Source organism: Myxine glutinosa, chromosome 12, assembly GCF_964187855.1.
Source record: "Myxine glutinosa chromosome 12, kmMyxGlut1.1, whole genome shotgun sequence".
In the NCBI taxonomy this organism is placed as follows: domain Eukaryota; kingdom Metazoa; phylum Chordata; class Myxini; order Myxiniformes; family Myxinidae; genus Myxine; species Myxine glutinosa.
This window is the reverse complement of record NC_136272.1, coordinates 106774351-106792979: the sequence shown is the minus strand read 5'-3', so window position 1 is coordinate 106792979 and position 18629 is coordinate 106774351. Positions and strand designations below refer to the sequence as shown.

Genomic DNA, 18629 nt, shown 5'->3' with positions numbered 1-18629 from the left:
ATTTTTAATGTGCTTTTTATTGTATTTTAAATTGTTTTTAGCTTCTTTTATTGTTAATTGTTATGTACTATTTTATTTATTTTAAATATATTTTTAAGGAAAAATTAATTTTTTTTCACGTCCTCCTATTATGATGTAGGAATGACGTAAAGTCGCACATAATGACGTTCGCTGAACTGAAATTTACTCTAGAAGAGTGGCGTAAAGTCGGATTTGACGTAGGTCGAAATGGCGTAAAACGGGGTATTGCTGTAACTGTACAATTTACATTATTTTCCCGTTTTTGCTAACCTAACCTTTTTTTTTACCTCGAGCAGTTTACTGCTTACCTTTGTACCATTTCAGGTTATTCACTGGACAATAAACTGCATAAAATTCAATAAAAACGGGAGAATTTGAGGTGTTCTAAAACTTGTGACCGTGACCGTGTGTGTGTGTGTATTTTTTTTAATTTTTTTTAGAGAGAGTCAGAGGGATTATTCATGAGGAATAGGACTGCGCCCAGAACATGCTGTGGGGGATTTGAGCCTTGATAGGGAGAGGAGATTAAATGATTCCATTGAGCCACATGTTGGTTACCAGAGGAAGTCAACAACCTATGTGTGGAGTTGGCCTTGGATACCATAGATAGAGGTTTTGGAGAATAAGGCAGGATGCCAGACTGTATAAAAAGCATGAAAAGTGTCTGGTTTCCTTTATTTATTATTATTTTTTTATAACTATTGTTTAATACCACTGGTAGGCCAGGATTTGCATCTCGACCGTAACCAAAATCAAATCACCTTTTTCTTGTCACCCTAAACAACTCGTCCACCAGGTGTTATCATAACTGGTCCACAACTTTTTGAAATGCCATGCTCTTGATAGTTTTTGCCCATATGTCTTAATGGTGAGGATTCATTTTTGAAATTATCGCATTTGGATCTTCACCAAAATGGAATTGATGCATCTTTGTCTCACACCCAACCTGTCCACCAAGTTTCGTCTGCATCTGCCCATTTTTTTTTTTTTAAAGACATAAGGCTCAAAATGGTGAAGCACAAAATGGTGAAGAAATATAGCACAATCACAAAATGGTGAAGAATCACTTTTTTAAAGTTCTGGTGCAATATCCAGATCAGGATCTTCACCAATATCTAATCATTTCGTTATCATACACGCAACTTCTCCACCAAATTTTGTCCGAATTGGTCCACAACATTTTGAGAGCTTGTTCAGACGGGTGAAAACATAACCTCTGCCGACTTTAACAAGCTGTAAATGGCATGTAAAAGCACAATTCGTCAGTTTTTGTTAATCTTTCCATTATTGGTACACCCCACAGAGGAGAGGGCATTGCATTTGGTCCTCTGTCTGTTTGATTTTTGTCTTTGTCTTTGCACAGAACGTGTCTGTCTTTTAATTGCATACTATCGCAATGATAATGATACGTAATGATGATTGTATAAGACGCGTGATGATGATAATTGCACATAACGATACATGAAAATGATAATTGTACATAATGATAATGACAACTATATTGATGTTAATGGTATGTGAGTAAATCTCTTAATTACATTTCATTGGAACGTGAGTGTCTATTGATACAGGACTCTTGACAAATAAATGTTAGAGGCCTTTCGTGCATGTCCTATGTTCATTTTTCAGTGATTTTTCTGCTTTTTAGGACACTTTTAATTTGCCGTTTCTCACGTGAAACCTGTAAGTCAAATAATATTAACATAATTTTCAGCATTTAAAGGTGTGGCAATTTCAAGATGGTTAACCATAATTTCTGATCCTGGATGCAAATCCAATTCACCAAAATCCTATTAATTTGCAATTCTCTAGTCGTAGTCAACGTGTGGCCCTGAATGGGTTTCTCTCATCTCCTCTTCCTGTTCAGGCTGGAGTTCCCCAAGGCAGTGTTCTGGGCCCTGTGCTTTTTCTGGTCTTCATCAATGATCTCTCTGACTCTCTTGAAAATCCTCTCTATCTCTTTGCTGACGACTCTACTCTCTGTCGCTCCATTCTTCATCCCTCAGATCGGCAGTCTGCAGCCTCCCCACTCTCTGCAGACCTTGACAAAATCACAGACTGGGCAAACAAGTGGAACATGTCTTTCAATCCTGACAAATCTCACACTCTTACGATGTCTCTCCGAAAAGACCGACTGGACAACCCTCCCATCCACTTTCTGAATAATCCTCTCCAAGAAGTTCTGTCACTCAAGCTTTTGGGTCTCACTATCTGCCATGATCTTTCCTGGAAAAACCACATTTAAAATCTGGCCTCCAAAGCCAGTCGCCGACTGGGCATCCTCCGTCGTGCGAAGTCCTTCCTTGGCACACCTGAGCTCCTCACCACATACAAGGCTTTCATCCGCAGCTCAATGGAATACTGCTCTCCCCTCTGGGCTGGTGCTCCTGCCTCACACCTAGCTCGCCTTCGCGCTGTTGAAACCAAAGCATTCAGAATCATTGGAATCTCCCACGATGAAGCTAACTCCAAGGGCCTCTCACTCACTCACCGCAGGCAGGTTGGTGGTCTTTCCGTCTTCTACCGACTCCTCTCTAGCCTTGCCCCCCCCAGCTCTCTCTGGGCTCTGTCCCGCAAATATTCCTACAGGTCGCACAAGATCTGCCTGCAACCCTCTTTTGGTTAAACTGCCAAAATCAAGACTCTCTGCTCACCTTCACTCCTTCATTCCTCTTTTCTCCCGCTTCTGGAACAAACTCCCTCACTCTCTTCAATCCCACTCCACCCTCCAAGTCTTTAAAACAGCTGTTCACCACCATCTCTTATCTTCCCCCATCCAAAACCTTGATCTTTTCTACCCCCGCTAATTTCACCCCAAATCCACTTTTTGAAATACCAACTTCTGTCCTGGAAGTCCTTGGTGTCCTTGTGCTTTATACTTCTCCCTCCCCCCCCACCCCCCCTTCCCATGCCTCCTCCCCCCGGGCCCTCTCCCTTCCACACATCTCCCTGCTCTCGGATGTTGTGTTTGTGTGCTTCCCCTTTTCTCCCCATCTTGTCTTCCGCTCCCTCTTTTTGTGTATTTTGTTTGTCTGGTCGATTTGTTTGTGAAGTAAATGTTAGCTCTTTCACGAGCCTCGATTCAGTATACAAAAAAAAAATAATAATAATAATTTATGGTCACTGCCTTTGACACCAATATTTTTTACTATTATTATTTTTTATATATTTTTTTCCTTCTTTTATGATGGACCCTAGGCATCATAAATCTACATTTATCAAACACAGATTCAAACGGAGCACCTCACCTAAAGCTCCAGCGATTATATATTGACATATCAGTATGACTTTTCAAACTTTTTTTTTTTTTTTTGTGGACATGCCACAATTTTTGGAATACCAGTATATTCAAGTTTCCAATATCTATGTCAATTTGAAAAGTCATAATATAAATATGAATATATTCCTCTTTGTACCCACCGTCGGATTTGACGTAGGTCGAAATGGCGTAGATATAGAGAGGGAGAGAAATCTCTATATCCTCTCCACCAAACTAATATAAATATGAATATATTTATAGTATGACTTTTCAAATTGACATACTGATATTGGAAATTTGAATATACTGGTATTCCAAAAATTTTGGCATGTCCACAAAAAACAATCTGTATATCACCAACAAATGGAAGGAAGTAGTTTGCATTCCTTAAATACAGAAAATAGACGAGAACGGCACTCAGTAGTGAGAATACCTCCACCTGGTGGACAGTTTTTTTTTGTTTTTTTTTAATCCCACTGATAGGCCCGATCTGGATTCGGGCCTGAACCAAAATCTAATCGGCTTGTTCTTGTCACCTACCAAACTCATCCAAGTTTATTCATAACTCGTCCATAACTTTTTTAAATATCATGTTATATTTTGCTTAATTTACTCGATCTCTCAATGGTGAAGAATCACTTAAAAATTTAAATGATTCTCATATCTGAATTCATATTCCGATCTTCACCAAAATCGAATCTATTTGTCCTTGTCACACACACAACCTCTCCACCAAGTTTCATCCAAATCCGTCCACGACATTTTGAGATATCCTGCTATGTATAGTTTTGGCCCTATCTCCCAATGGTGAAGAATCACTTTTAAAAATTCTAGTGGCCGGATCCGAATCAGGATCTTCACCAAAATCTAATCATTTCGTCCTTGTCACATACGCTACATCTCTGCCAAATATCGTCCGAATCCATCCACAACTTTTTGAGATATCTTGTTATATATGCTCTCTACTGAGTGTCGTTCTCGTTATTACTTTTATCAGAAGCGGCCTTTGAGAAATGCTGCCATAAAGTGGAACGATGCTCGAGCTGCTACCTATTCACCTTAACATGCCGTTTTTCCCAAGGTTGAAAAAGGCAATAAAACGTGGGAATTCCTCCGGATTCTTTGCAGTTGAGTCTATTGCAACAAAAGCTAACCGACAGTAAAAATAAGACGAATCCTCTCTCATACAATTAAGGCCTCTGAAGTTTTGCTTGTAATACCCTCTTCCACCACTACTGGGAACAGCACTCCACGGTACACATTTACGTCGATAAATCTGCGTCGGGCCCCACATTGGAAACTCCCAGGGGGAGGGGGGGGATCAAGCAGCACCAAACTTTATCTTGTCTCCTAGTCCCCCCTGGCAAGTTTAGTTAGTTGTGATTGGATAACTAACTACCCAATGCATCTGCCACAGAAGTGTACAGCCAAACAGACATCAAATTGTGATTTTAGTATGATTGTATTATAAACCTTTTTTGCCAGTCCTTTTCCAATTTTTGTATTTTAGTGAGAGTGAACGGGGGGGATGATGAGGGACTTAAGGGGGTAAGATTACTTTGGATCCTCCATCTGTTATAATTTCACTTTGATATCCTACATTTGTTTGTGGGAGGAAGGGTTGGAGAAAAAGAAATACTGTACAAGTTAAAAGTACAAATTATCCTTTTATCTTTTTAAGTGGTCTCCCTTAGAAAATTATATGTTGTACTATGGAGGTGCGTCTTCTATCACAATACCTTTTGGTTGTAGCCTGAGTGAAATGTGTTATACCAATGCAAATTGATTCGTTTTATTTATATGTATTTATTTTTCTTCCTGTTCACTTCATTTGTGGCATGTCCATTAAATCTAATAGCTAAACAATTATCTTTGTTACCAAAGAAGTTTTAATCTCCAGTGCTGTCTTGCCCACCAGACAAATTTTTACGACAAGACTCCATACACGATCATGTTTGGGCCGGACAAGTGTGGTGAAGACTACAAACTACATTTCATCTTTAGACACAAAAACCCCAAGACAGGGGAATTTGAGGAGAAACATGCCAAGCGACCCGATGCCGACCTAAAAGCCTATTACACCGACAAGAAACCCCACTTGTACACGTTGAGTACGTTTTCTTGTGTGGAAAGATTATGGTGGTTGTGGTTATTGGTAATCTATTTCATTTTGGGAGGGGGTTGTGATGGATGTGTATTTCCATGTTGCAGTCGTGCGCCCGGACAACTCGTTTGAGGTCCTGGTTGATGGCACCTCTGTGAACACTGGGAGTCTCTTGGAGGACATGACCCCACCTATAAACCCACCAAAGGAGATTGAAGACCCTGAGGACCACAAGCCAGAAGACTGGGATGAGCGTCCAAAGATTCCCGATGCTGATGCCGTCAAACCTGACGATTGGTGCGTAAAAGAATGTATAATTTCCTTCGTTCACGTGAAATAACTGTTCATGTATGATCTCGGGTTAATCGTGCAGTTAAGTCTGGGGATGCTTATCTGGAATTAAAATTCCAGATAAGGTATTGTCATCATGTACCACCCATCCATCACCTTTTTTGACTTTAACCGGCCAAACAGCTGGACCGATCTGGCTGAAATTTGCCTACAAGGTTCCACGCCTGACTGGTAATGGGGATTGCAAAGCTTGTTCCAGTCACATAATCGGAAGCTGGTCAAAATGTCGGACTTGGTAAATTCCTTCAAAAATCTTTTCCAGACCCAACCAGTCAATGCTGCCAAATAGGTTATAACATTAGGCCAGGGAAGGGATGTTAAATTGGGGAGGTCATGCCGATCACATGATTAGGTAGTGTCAAAATGGCCGACAGATCAACCTCATAATGCTACCAAATTTTTGTTACAACATTAGGCCAAGGCCTAGATGAGCTACAGGTCCAGTGGTTCTTTTTTATATCAGTCTGAGAGCTCTTTAAAATCCAGATACCAGCCTGTTTTCTGCCTAACTTTAAAATGGAGGATCTCTCCTTGTGGGTAGCGCATCATCCTTATTTTTTAAAAACTTATTTTCTCCACGGTGAGCTCACTGCAAAGCGAAATCCTCTCCAAGATTGTGCCATTTAATTTTTATCTTTGGCTCTGATCCAGATGTTTTCTGCAAACTTTGCAATCTCATCTCTCCATCTTGCTCGATGCTTTGGCCTTTCTCATCTCAATTCTGTTACTCATTCTGTCTGTCTGCAATTAGTTTGTTTATCTGGAGGACCAGCCCACTTCTATTTTTTAAAGATGTTGGTTTATGACTGAGGAACTATTTTATCTCAATTAAATTATATATTTTTAACACTGTAGAACATGAATCGGAACATGAACCTGCAGTTTAGCAGTACTTGGACAAAATTTTAGGCCATCTCGATCGATCAAATTTGCCGCTTGCGCTCAGCGTTGAGAAAGATCGAGATTCAGACAAAATGGCAGCTCATAGCCCCCCGGACCTTTACTACCTCTTCTCGTTTTGTGACCACCGCTCTTTTGCCATCCAATCCTCTCTCTTCCTCTCTATATCTCTCTCCTCCACATCTCTCGCCCTCTCTATATCTCTCTCCTTCTCCACATCTCTACTTCTCTCTATTTCTCTCCCTCTCTATTTCTCTCCCTCTATATCTCTCTCCCTCTACATCTCTATTTCTCTCCCTCTCTATATCTCTCTATTTCTCTCCCTCTCTATTTCTCTCCCTCTCTATATCTCTTTCTCTCCCTCTCTATACGTCTCTATTCCGCTCCCTCTCCATACGTCTTTATTTCTCTCCCTCTCTAGCCTGGTGTTGGCTTAGCGGTTAGGGTGCCGGCTTGGGATCCTAGGATCCTGGGTTCGAATCCCGGTCAATTGCTGAATTAATGCCAGGGGGGTTGCAATGCCAGGTTGACTCAGCCTGTCATCCTTCCGAGGTCGGCAAATTGAGTACCAGTTCACTGGTAATTCCCTGTGTGTCGCAAGAGGCGACCAACAGGGTTGGTGGCAGGAAGGGCATCCGGCCATAAAACATTGCTTCAAAAATGGGACCACGGTGCCCAAAAAAGGCCAACCCCCACTCTGTGGGGAAAAATGGCCTCTAAAGGTGTTTCTTTCTTTTATAGGAAATATAGATCGTGCTCAGAAATGCAAAGCAAGAGTTGAGAGAGAAAAATTAATTAATAAATAAATAAATAAATAAATATCAAACCCTATGCATGACCTTTTTCCAAAATGTGTGAGGTAAGGTGTTCTATGAACCCTCTTGTTTTGAAATGTTTATCAGCCTGTCCCCCGCACAGCAGGAGCCCGCCCTATCTATCCGCCATTGGACTATCCGCCATGCAGATCACTATATATTGCCATCACTATATATTTCACTATATATTTCACATCACTATATATTGCCATCACATCACATCACCGCCATACATCACATCACTATATATACACATCATCACTATATATATACATATATATATTGCCATCACTATATATTGGACTATCCGCCATGCAGCGCCCGACGACCGGGTTTTGTCGTCACTTTGGTGCTTCTTTATTAGCCCATCCACCACGCAGGAAGAGGAGTTTTGCAATAATTTGAGATTTTGTCGTCAAATTTTCAACAAACCTTATGAGAATATGGAGACACTAATTCATAAAATTTAACTTATTTTGCATTGTTTCATATTTAACATATTTGCATATTTAACATATTTTTAACATATTAACAATATTAACATTAACATTAACAATATTAACATATTAACAATATTTAACATATTAACAATATTTAACATATTTGCAATTTAACATATTTGCATTGTTTGCATTTAACTTATTTTGCATTCATAAATTCATATTTTGCATTGTTTTGCATTACATTGTGCATTGGTGTGTCCCACCCATATCGGTTTTTACCATTGAAGCTTGTCTTCAAATTTACATCAACCTTATGAGAATATGGAAATGATTAATAATTAGGGCAAAGTCACATTCATTACAAATATGCCTTGGACTATCCGCCATGCAGCGCCCGACGACCGGGTTTCGTCGTCACTTTGGTGCTTCTTTATTAGCCCATCCACCACGCAGGAAGAGGAGTTTTGCAATAATTTGAGATTTTGTCGTCAAATTTTCAACAAACCTTATGAGAATATGGAGACACTAATTCATAAAATTTAACTTATTTTGCCGCAATTGCCGGAGGCATTGCTTTTGGGTTGTCCGTCCATCTGTCTGTGATAGGTTCTCATTACCACGATAACTTGAAAACAGCTGAAGGGATTGTGGTCAAACTTGGTGAAGATATGTATGAATGAATGAATGAATTATTTTTATTTTTTTTAATTTTTTTTTGTATACAAGATCGAGGCTCGTGAAAGAGCTAACATTAATCACACAAAAAGACAAACCGACACACAAAACACAAAAAACAAGGGGAGTGGTAGACAAGATGGGGAGAGAGGGAGAAGGACACAAAAGAGAGGGGGAAGGACACAAACACAACATTTGAGAGCAGGGACATCGGGAGGACTTGGGGGGAGGTGGGAGAGGATTAAAACATATGAACACTGCGAGGACTCTGGGGTGAATTACCGGGGGTAGAAAAGATCAAGGTTTTCGATGGGGGAAGATAAGAAATGGTGGTGAACAGCTGTTTTAAAGACCTGGAGGGAGGAGTGGGATTGAAGGGAGTGGGGGAGTTTGTTCCAGAGGCGGGAGAAAAGGGGAATGAAAGAGTGAAGGTGAGCAGAGAGCCTAGACTTTGGCAGTTTAACCAGAAGAGGGTTGCAGGCAGATCTTGTGCGACCTGAAGGAATATTGGGGGGACAGAGCACAGAGAGAGCTGGGGGAGCAAGGCCGGAGAGGAGTCGGTAGAAGACAGAAAGACCACCAACCTGCCTGCGGTGAGTGAGTGAAAGGCCCTCGGCATTGACTACATCGCAGGAGATTCCAATGATTCCAATGATTCTGAAAGCTTTGGCCTCAACAGCGTGAAGCCGAGCAAGGTGTGAGGCAGGAGCACCAGCCCAGAGGGGGGAACAGTATTCCATTGAGCTGCGGATGAAAGCCTTGTATGTGGTGAGGAGCTCAGGTGTGCCAAGGAAGGACTTCGCACGACGGAGGATGCCCAGTCGGCGACTGGCTTTGGAGGCCAGCTTGGAAATGTGGTTTTCCCAAGAAAGATCATGGCAGATAGTGAGACCCAAAAGCTTGAGCGACAGAACTTCTTGGAGAGGATTGTTGAGAAAGTAGATGGGAGGGTTGTCCAGTCGGTCCTTTCGGAGAGACATTGTAAGAGTGTGAGATTTGTCAGGATTGAAAGACATGTTCCACTTGTTTGACCAGTCTGTGATTTTGTCCAGGTCTGCAGAGAGTGAGGAGGCTGCAGACTGCCGATCTGAGGGATGAGGAATGGAGCGACAGAGAGTAGAGTCGTCAGCAAAGAGATAGAGAGGATTTTCAAGAGAGTCAGAGAGATCATTGATGAAGACCAGAAAAAGCACAGGGCCCAGAACACTACCTTGGGGAACTCCAGCCTGAACAGGAAGAGGAGATGAGAGAAACCCATTCAGGGCCACACGTTGACTACGACCAGAGAGGACGTCCGCCAGCCATGCATGGAGATTTCCATGGATACCAAAGGAGGAGAGTTTGGAGAGCAGAGCAGGGTGCCAGACCGTATCGAAGGCACGTGAAATGTCAAGGGAGACGGCTCTAATTTCCTGTTTGGCATTGAGGACCTCCATCCATTGTTGAGAAAGCAGAAGCAGCATGTCCAGAGTAGAGTGACCAGGTCTGAAACCAAATTGATGATCAGAGATCAAGCCATTGGAGAAGAGGAAAGATTTAATATCTGAAGCAATGATGGATTCCATGACTTTGCTGATAATTGGGAGAAGGCTGATTGGTCTGTAGTTGCTGGGATCTGTTTTTGCACCTTTTTTGTGCAAAGCGGTGATGTTGGCTGATTTCCAAGCAGATGGCAGATGACCTTGAGCAAAAGAGAGGGTGAAGAGAACAGAAAGAGGGAGTGAAAGTGCAGAAGAACATGATTTTAGGACCCGTGGGCTGATGCCGTCAGGACCAGTTGCAGAATCAGAGTCGAGGGTTGCCAGAAACTTTTCCACCTTGTCAGGAGGAAAGGACACAGAGTCCAGGAGCAGCTGGGTACGACTGGGTACGGTGGGTACAGAGAGGGATGGGTTTGGGACACAAGATTTAGAGGCAAACACAGAGTTGAGGCATTCAGCTTTTTCACGTGCGGAGTCAGCCGTTAAGCCGTTTGAGGTGAGGGAGGGGATGGAGGGGGAACAAACACCAGAAACTTGACCAGACGCCACCAGGATTTGGAAGAGGGAGACAGATAAGAGAGTTCGGTCTTGAGAATGGTGAGATATTGTTTCCTGGCTCTCCTGAGGGTGGACACACACTTGTTTCGGGCTTTGTGAAAGGAAATGAGATTTCCTTCCGTTGGATTTGCTTTCCAGGAGACGAAAGCAAGTTGTTTCAGGGCAACAGCCTCACCACAAGATTCCGTGTACCATGGACGGGAGGAAGGGTATGACAACTGAAGACGAGATGGTATAAATCTGTGCATGAGAGAGAGCAATTTACTTTGAAAGAATTCCCAGGATGAGTTGATGTCAGAGGCGGTAGAGATGGGAGACCAGTCCAGATGATTGATGGCTGCTTGAAGACCGTGCCAGTTGGCCTGAGTGAAATGCCAGACTCGTCGATGCTGAGGAGGCTCTCTGAGAATGGTCAGAGAGATGTCCACTTTGACAAGCACATGATCAGATGAGCCGATTGGAGCAGAAGAAGAGCAGCAGACATTTTCAGGGAAGTTTGTCATAACCAAATCCAGAAGAGAAGATGCTCCGTTGACTGAGATCCGGGTCGGGAAATTGACAGATTGTGTCAGTCCCAGTGAGTCGCAGAAGTCCTTTGCTGAAGAGCCATGGCTGGTGAGAGAGGTACCCACACCCAGCCAACTGGCATGGTGACAATTGAAATCACCACATATGAGGAAGAGAGAGTTGGGATGGGTAGATAGAAGTTGGTCCATATTATCAGACAGTGAGATGTAGATGGAGTCATCGCTGATTGGTGGACGGTACAACACACATATGAACAAAAGGTGGGAGCGAAGGGGAAGCCGTAGCCAAAGGTATTCCTGGGGGTGAGGTGGAGAGAGGGCAGTGGAGGGCGAGTGAGGAAGAGTTTTTTATAAAGATAGCAACCCCACCTCCAGGACGAGGCTCAGGTCTATCATACCGGAGGAGGGAGTAACCTGGGAGAGATACCAAGGCATCAGAGACATCATGAAGGAGGAAAGTTTCTGTTAAATCGAATGATCGTTTTAAGGCCATTTTTCCCCGCTAGAGTGGGGGTTGGCCTTGCAGGCCCCATGACCTCATGGGCCCCTGTTTGAGGCAATGTTTTTATGGCCGGATGCCCTTCCTGACACCAACCCTTAGTCGCCTCTTACGATGCGCAGGGATACGGTGTACCTATTCTAAATCGGGGTCCACACCGGATCATTCATCCCAGCAAGCTGGTACTCAATTTGCCGACCTCTGAAGGATGACAGGCTGAGTCAACCACCCTGGTGTTAATTCAGCGATCGACCGGGATTCGAACTCAGGATCCTAGGATCCCAAGCTAGCGCCCTAACCGCTAAGCCAACACCAGGCTCACCAGGCAACACCAGCTGAAGATATGTATAATGAGGTAAAGATGAACTGATTAGATTTTGGGGTCACAAGGTTGCAGGTCATGTTAGGTAAAAATCCTGTTACCCCGATAACTTTTGAACCAGTGATGGGATTCTGACCAAAGTTGGAACACGTATGTATTATGATGCAAAGATTAACTGATTTAATTTTGGGATTAAGAGGTCAAAGGTCAACGTCTGTAATAGGTTTATAACTTGCAAAAGACTGAACGTATCTAATTCAAACTTGGTACAGGTATGCATAATGATGTGAAGATCAACTGATTCGATTTTGGGGTCAAGAGGTCAAATGTCAGACATCCCGTCAGTAGATGGGTGACTATAATTTTAAGTGATTCTTCACCATTGAGAGATAGTGCCCAAAATTATATACCGATGTTTCATAATGATGTACTTATTGCATGAAATTTCACACAAAGTTGTGGGTTAGTTGGGTAGGTGACAAGAACCAGTCGATTTGACTGGTTCAAGTCCGGATGCAGATCTGGTCTCATCAATGGGATACAAAACATAAACTGTTCAGTCTGGCGGAGGTATGCACTCTACCGAGTGCTGTTCTTGTCAGTGTTAAGAGTCTTTGATAAATACTATTTGGTGTAATTACCTCATTGCTAATCTCTATATAATTCCAGCAATCTCTGTGTGTGTGTGTGTGTGTGTGTGTGTGTGTGTGTGTGTGTGTGTGTGTGTGTGTGTGTGTGTGTGTGTGTCTGTCTGTATGCGACCGCTGTTTCTCGACAACTACCGGTCCGATATACTTGAAACTTGCCAGGTATATTGCTGGGGACCCGAGGATGTGCCTTTTCAAGGTTTGAAATTAATCGGACAAGTGGTTCCCAAGGTATGGTCACCGTACTCGCAAGCCGTTCGCTTTGGCTTTGCGAATGGACCAAACCATTTCATGTAAATAGAGGGGGGGGGGTTCTGTGGTCGTTACTGCCACGTGGTTTCAAAGTTTTTTTTTGTTGTTGTTGTTTGCACGCATGTTTTTTTGCACGCACGTACGGGCAAGCACGTACGTGCGGGCACGCCCTAGTGTAATTTGAATTAGCCAAGCAGCCAGTGATTGCTTTTTTTCAATGAGGCGCGTGATTTCCCATCCTGGAATCTCATCGATTTGGTCTTTTGCAGTAACAGTAAGTTGATCCGTTTTGTCGATGCCTTTTAAAAATGGTCATCTGAGCAATATGTAAATTCAGTGAAATCAATTGTTGCAGTTGTTACCCTGCGCTCGCGAAGCGAAAAGCAGGGTTAAGCATTCAGGTACATATGTACGTGTGCCGTGTGCCGTACGTGTCTGCATTTTAAAAATTCATTTTCTCAGCAACCGTTGGGCCGATTGACATGAAATTTTCACCATAGGAGCGCTTCGTCCTGTAGAATATTTTAATGAGTATTATGACATCATAGGTCACGTGGTACAGGCACCATCTTGGAAAAACCGAAAAATGTTGCACCTCCATGTCCAAAAGCGCTGCATGGAAAAAATTGAAACATGGCTCATTGTAAAGAACTCAATATGGGGAATAGGTGTTCACGATGTCATTTGTGCCATAATTATGACGTCACAATTCGACAGTGAAAACGCTTGGTCTGATCAGTTTGAAATGTATTGAGCGTGATCTATGCAACAATTATATTAGAGAATATAAATTTTTGATGTCATCGCTCACGTGGTCTGGCAGCCATATTGGATGAAAGAAAAAAAAAATGTTCAAAAACGGAAGAGTTGGCTCGCAATAAGTTGACTGCGCAAGGTAAATATTCTACGAATACCATCTAGTTCTTTTGGACTTGATGGTAGTTGTCGTTGATGTATTTGTGAGAAATTTATATTCGCTTGAAATCCCAATGGATTATATAAACTACAGAGTTTATAAAATTTTGTTTGGGGTCTTGGGGAAATGAGGAACGGCCACTTTATCGTGTCACCACTTTATCAGGCGTTGATGCTCGGAATGGAAGAAATATCTCGTTTGTGATTTTGGTAAACCTTTTCTTATAAACCTCAAGTTGATAAAAATTCGTTATCTTGTCTGTGAATGCAGAATTGACCCCAATTTTCAGAGATGAGTATTCAGTTTTCCTAAATTGACCAAAAATCTGTGTAATTATAATCTATGGTAGATTGGTGTGGTTATGAATAATTTTTGTACACTGAATGATCCTCAGGGATGAGGATGCCCCTGCACAAATCCCTGACGATACTGTGGTCAAGCCGGAGGGATGGCTGGACGATGAACCTGAGTATGCACCTGATGCTGAAGCTGCCAAACCTGAAGACTGGTACGTACAAGGTTTATTCAGGCGTATCATTGGATCCTTTTTTATACTGGTGCCAAATAGAGTGAAGGACATGAATGTAGGTTATAATGTTTGTGTTGTGTCCATTGGGGCCTATGATTTATGAAACCTGTCTAAATTCACCTTTGTTGCATTTGTTGAGGAAAACGTTGCAAACAAAAGCTCAATTAATACTCTCTATTTTGAAAACTCTTTTGATGAAGCAGTTTTTACCATTTTATTATTGGCCAAATACAAATTACATGACTGTGTGCATATGTTATATGTGTACACATTTCTGTGTTTCGCTGTTCTAGGGATGAGGAAATGGATGGAGAATGGGAAGCTCCACAGGTACCAAACCCGGTCTGTAAGGACGCTCCTGGCTGTGGCACCTGGAACCCTCCGATGATTTCAAATCCAGCATACAAGGGCAAATGGAAGCAGCCCCTAATTGACAACCCCAACTATCAGGTAGTACTAGAGTAGTTGGTTGATGAGTTCCAGGATTTTGGTGTTGGGTGTTGGGTGAATGAAAAATGAATGAATGATCGTTTTAACGATCATTCATTCATTTTTCATTCACCCAACACCAAAAAAAAAAAAAATGGAAGAAAAAATGAAAAATGAAATGGAATGGGTGTTGGGTGAGTGCTCCCATAATCGAATTTGAACCTTTTATTTGTGTTTGGCAAGATAATGGGTCAAGGTTACTTTGAATGCACAAATATTTCTCTACAATAATGCACATCTCTCAACTTGCCTTATGAAGGTATGTCAACAACTGCAACTTTTGTTGTGTGCCTGTCTCTGTCTCTGTGTCTGCCTGACACGTTTCCAATGGGAATTGCTGCGAAAAATACAAATCCTAAATGGTTACATGGCATTAACAGCTCGGTTTTTACGGCGAAGATTGAAATCCCCCAAAATGGTTAACTTGACGAGTCGTACAAATGAGTGTCCATTATTGCTTATTTTTAGGCAAAAAAGGCAACTTTTAAAAACGTTTCCTTGATCTGGTTTGACTGATTCTGCAACTGGACCAGACGGAATCAGCCTACGGGTCGTAAAATCCTGCTCTTCCGCTCTTTCACACCCTCTCTCTGTTCTCTTCACCCTCTCTTTTGCTCAAGGTCATCTGCCTTCAGCTTGGAAATCGGCCAACATTACCGCTGTACACAAAAAATGTGCAAAAACAGATCCTTGCAACTACAGACCAATCAGCCAGCTCCCAATCATCAGCAAAGTCATGGAATCCCTCATTGCTTCGGATATCAAATCCTTCCTCTTCTCCAATGGCTTGATCTCTGATCATCAATTTGGATTCAGACCAGGTTAATTCTACTCTGGACATGCTGCTTCTGCTGTCTCAACAATGGATGGAGGTCCTCAATATCAAACAGGAAATTAGAGCTGTCTCCCTTGACATATCACATGCCTTCAATACGGTCTGGCACCCTGCTCTGCTCACCAAACTCTCCTCCTATGGTATTTTTGAAGTGGGATTCATTGGAGATAGGGTGTTGAGGAGGAAGAAGAGTAGAGGTGTGCTTGCCTAAGCAATGTCCACAAATACCGCAGGTTGGATAGGAAATTTATTAATTATTGGGAGAAGAAAGCTAGGCTTGATGCACACATTCCATACAAAGTGTAGCACACTTGCATAGAATAGTTCACTTTCGTTACAGCACAGTAATTTCACAGCATAACAGCAGTCGAGCAAGCAGAGTATTCTTCTCAACTTTCTCTTCTAGCTCTCTCTCTCTTTATAAGGCCAAAGTCCTTTGAAGCTTCTCTCAAGAGAGCAATGTGGGTTTCAAACACTCTGGTCCCCACATCTGGCTCTGCTCATGCAGCAAGAGAACCCATAGGTATGCTTCCTTTGAGATCTCTCAAAACAGCAGAGCAACATTAGTTCTTTAGAATAGTTGGGAATGATTTCCACTGCAATGTCCCTATTGCATTGTAGTCAAAGTTTGATGAATGTACATCTGATTTTTCTCATAAAGGCAGATGTATACATTGCAGAGAATTTTGCTGAGACCACAGTTTTCATTGGCACAATCCCCAGTATAGCATTATTCATTGGCCCAGCACAAGGATACATTTTTCCACACGTGCCTGAGAGATAAAATGGTGCAGAGTATCTTGTACATACTTTCTGTGATTTTCCTGCAAGATAATACAACAGAATTGTAATTAACTACAGGGAAACTTATCCAACAAGATAGTCGTAATTAATTTTGATTAATTGAGTAAAAGTTATACTTCTACATTCCTCCCTTTTGCCTTTTCCTAGGACAATTAAAACGTCTTCAATTTACCTATTTGGATATCAAAATTTTCCATTACCTGAGGCATACACCATTTCCATTGAAGAATCTGCTCATCAGAAGGCGTTCCCTTGTTCGATGAATTCACCAATCCTTGACAGTTCAGTTTATTGCAATTTACATCAGTTAGCATCACAAGTGTCTCGACAAACAAACCACCTCATACAACTGCACAAAAATTCCAGTCCATCATGAAGATTATTACTATTATGTGCTTTATTCATTTCACCATTATCTTGGTAATACTGTCAGCATGATTCCATGTTAAAACATCTGAAACATTCGGCCATGTTGACTCCAAGGTGCTTGCTGCAGAGTGAATGCTTAACTTCTGTTTGAAAAAGCTGATCACTTATGGTTGAAAATCAAGTATGAACCACATTCTTCTGGTGTCTTCATAGCACCTACACTATTTCGCGTAGGTTTTCCGCTATCGTGGTAGGTGGGCAAGATCACAAACTGACCTTGCTCTGCATGTAGCATCCTTGCCACTCTTGCCGTGAGCCGTAGTAGATCTTGAACCAGGCTGTCGTCCAGTTGTAGCATACCTGCCTCCTCACTCATCGTGAGTGGGCAGCAAGTGTTGTTGTGATGTTGGTCGACCGGCAAGATGTGGACCCGAGATGACAGGTTCATCCATGGCGATGTTAGGACCATGGTGTTCAAGTTGTCCATGGCCCACGCCAGGAACAGCCAGCGGAGTTATGGAAGCCCAGTGTAGAGAAAGGGGCAAGGCCATCCACTTACAACTCCATGCTGGTTCCCTGGCTGTTGTTGGAGCAATGACATCAAGTCACAGCATCCAGTAGAAGTTGCAAGTAACATGTCATCTAACAATTGCTGACGTGTTAGATGTTCCAAGTACTGAACTGAAGCAAGTGATCGCCTTTCCCCCACGCTTTACAATGTGATCCATGCAAATGGTCACAAGAATTTCTTTGGTGAAGGTGAACATCCTTTTCCAATCTTACAGAGGAAGATGCCTTTGCCATTCCTCAAAAAAGGGGGGTGGGGGGGATGTATGCCACATGTAATCTCATCTCATGCCAAATTTTTTCTGTTCGCCCTCTTCCCAAAGCAGTTATTTCATTTCTTAATCATTTATTTATTTTCTTTCTCATTTGGACAATATCTCAGGCACCTTTTGAGCTGGGAAGCTAATATTTGGACATGACAGTGACCAAGTGATTTGACTGTAAAGGGTATTTTTGATTAATTAATTAATTAATTATTCGATTAATGGCTCAATTAAATTTTTTCAAGTTACAGATTTGGATGAAATGGTGGTGGTTTATGTATTCTATTAGCCAATTGTGTAACTATTTAGTGTTTTTATGATTATTATTTATTTCTTTTCATTATTAATTATTTATTTCTTTTCTTTCTCATCTGGGCAATATCGCAGGCACCTTTTGAGCTCGGAAGCTAATATTTGGACATGACGGTGATCAGGTGATGTGGCCATAAAGGATATTTTTGATTTATTGATTAATCATTTAATCGATTCATTATTTAATTTTTTATTGGACTTATTTAATTAAATATCTAAAAGATACATCTTCGGATGAAGCACTAGTGGTTTAGTTATTGCTATTAGCCATTTAATTAAGAAAATATTTTATGATGATCTTTTATTGATTTTAATTATGCAATTAATCAATTATTGTACACCTCTCCCTCCCAATGCAGTCTCTATGAGCTGCACTGCGGTATTGCCGGGCGCCGGAAGCGCACCGGCAATGCTGCGCTGTCGAATATTTAATTATTTGGCAAGGGGGCGGTGTACTTTGAATGTATTTGTACTTGTTCCGACTCTCTCTCATCCATTTGTATCAGTATTTGATTGAGTCTTTTTATTTATTTTTCCACGTTACCATAAAGGTCTTCCTCATTTGAGTTCACATTTGGTTCCTCTCAGCACCATTTCATGGTTAGTTATTTTGTTCAGACGCACTGTCACTAAGGCTTTTAAGCAAGCCACCACCACAACTATTGCCAATATAATTACCAATCCAACAAAT

At 41.9% G+C, this 18629-nt stretch overlaps 1 protein-coding gene across 2 annotated transcripts in view; it reads left to right on the top strand.

Moving 5' to 3' along the window:
- Positions 1-18629, top strand: part of LOC137437750 (calnexin) — a 60923-nt gene that overhangs the window by 20256 nt on the left and 22038 nt on the right. For both annotated transcript variants that reach the window (XM_078766188.1, XM_078766189.1), the window contains 4 exons: positions 5199-5391; positions 5492-5681; positions 14165-14278; positions 14593-14749. In XM_078766188.1, the coding sequence (XP_078622314.1) occupies positions 5199-5391; positions 5492-5681; positions 14165-14278; positions 14593-14749 (654 nt within the window). The remainder of the gene's footprint in view (positions 1-5198; positions 5392-5491; positions 5682-14164; positions 14279-14592; positions 14750-18629) is intronic.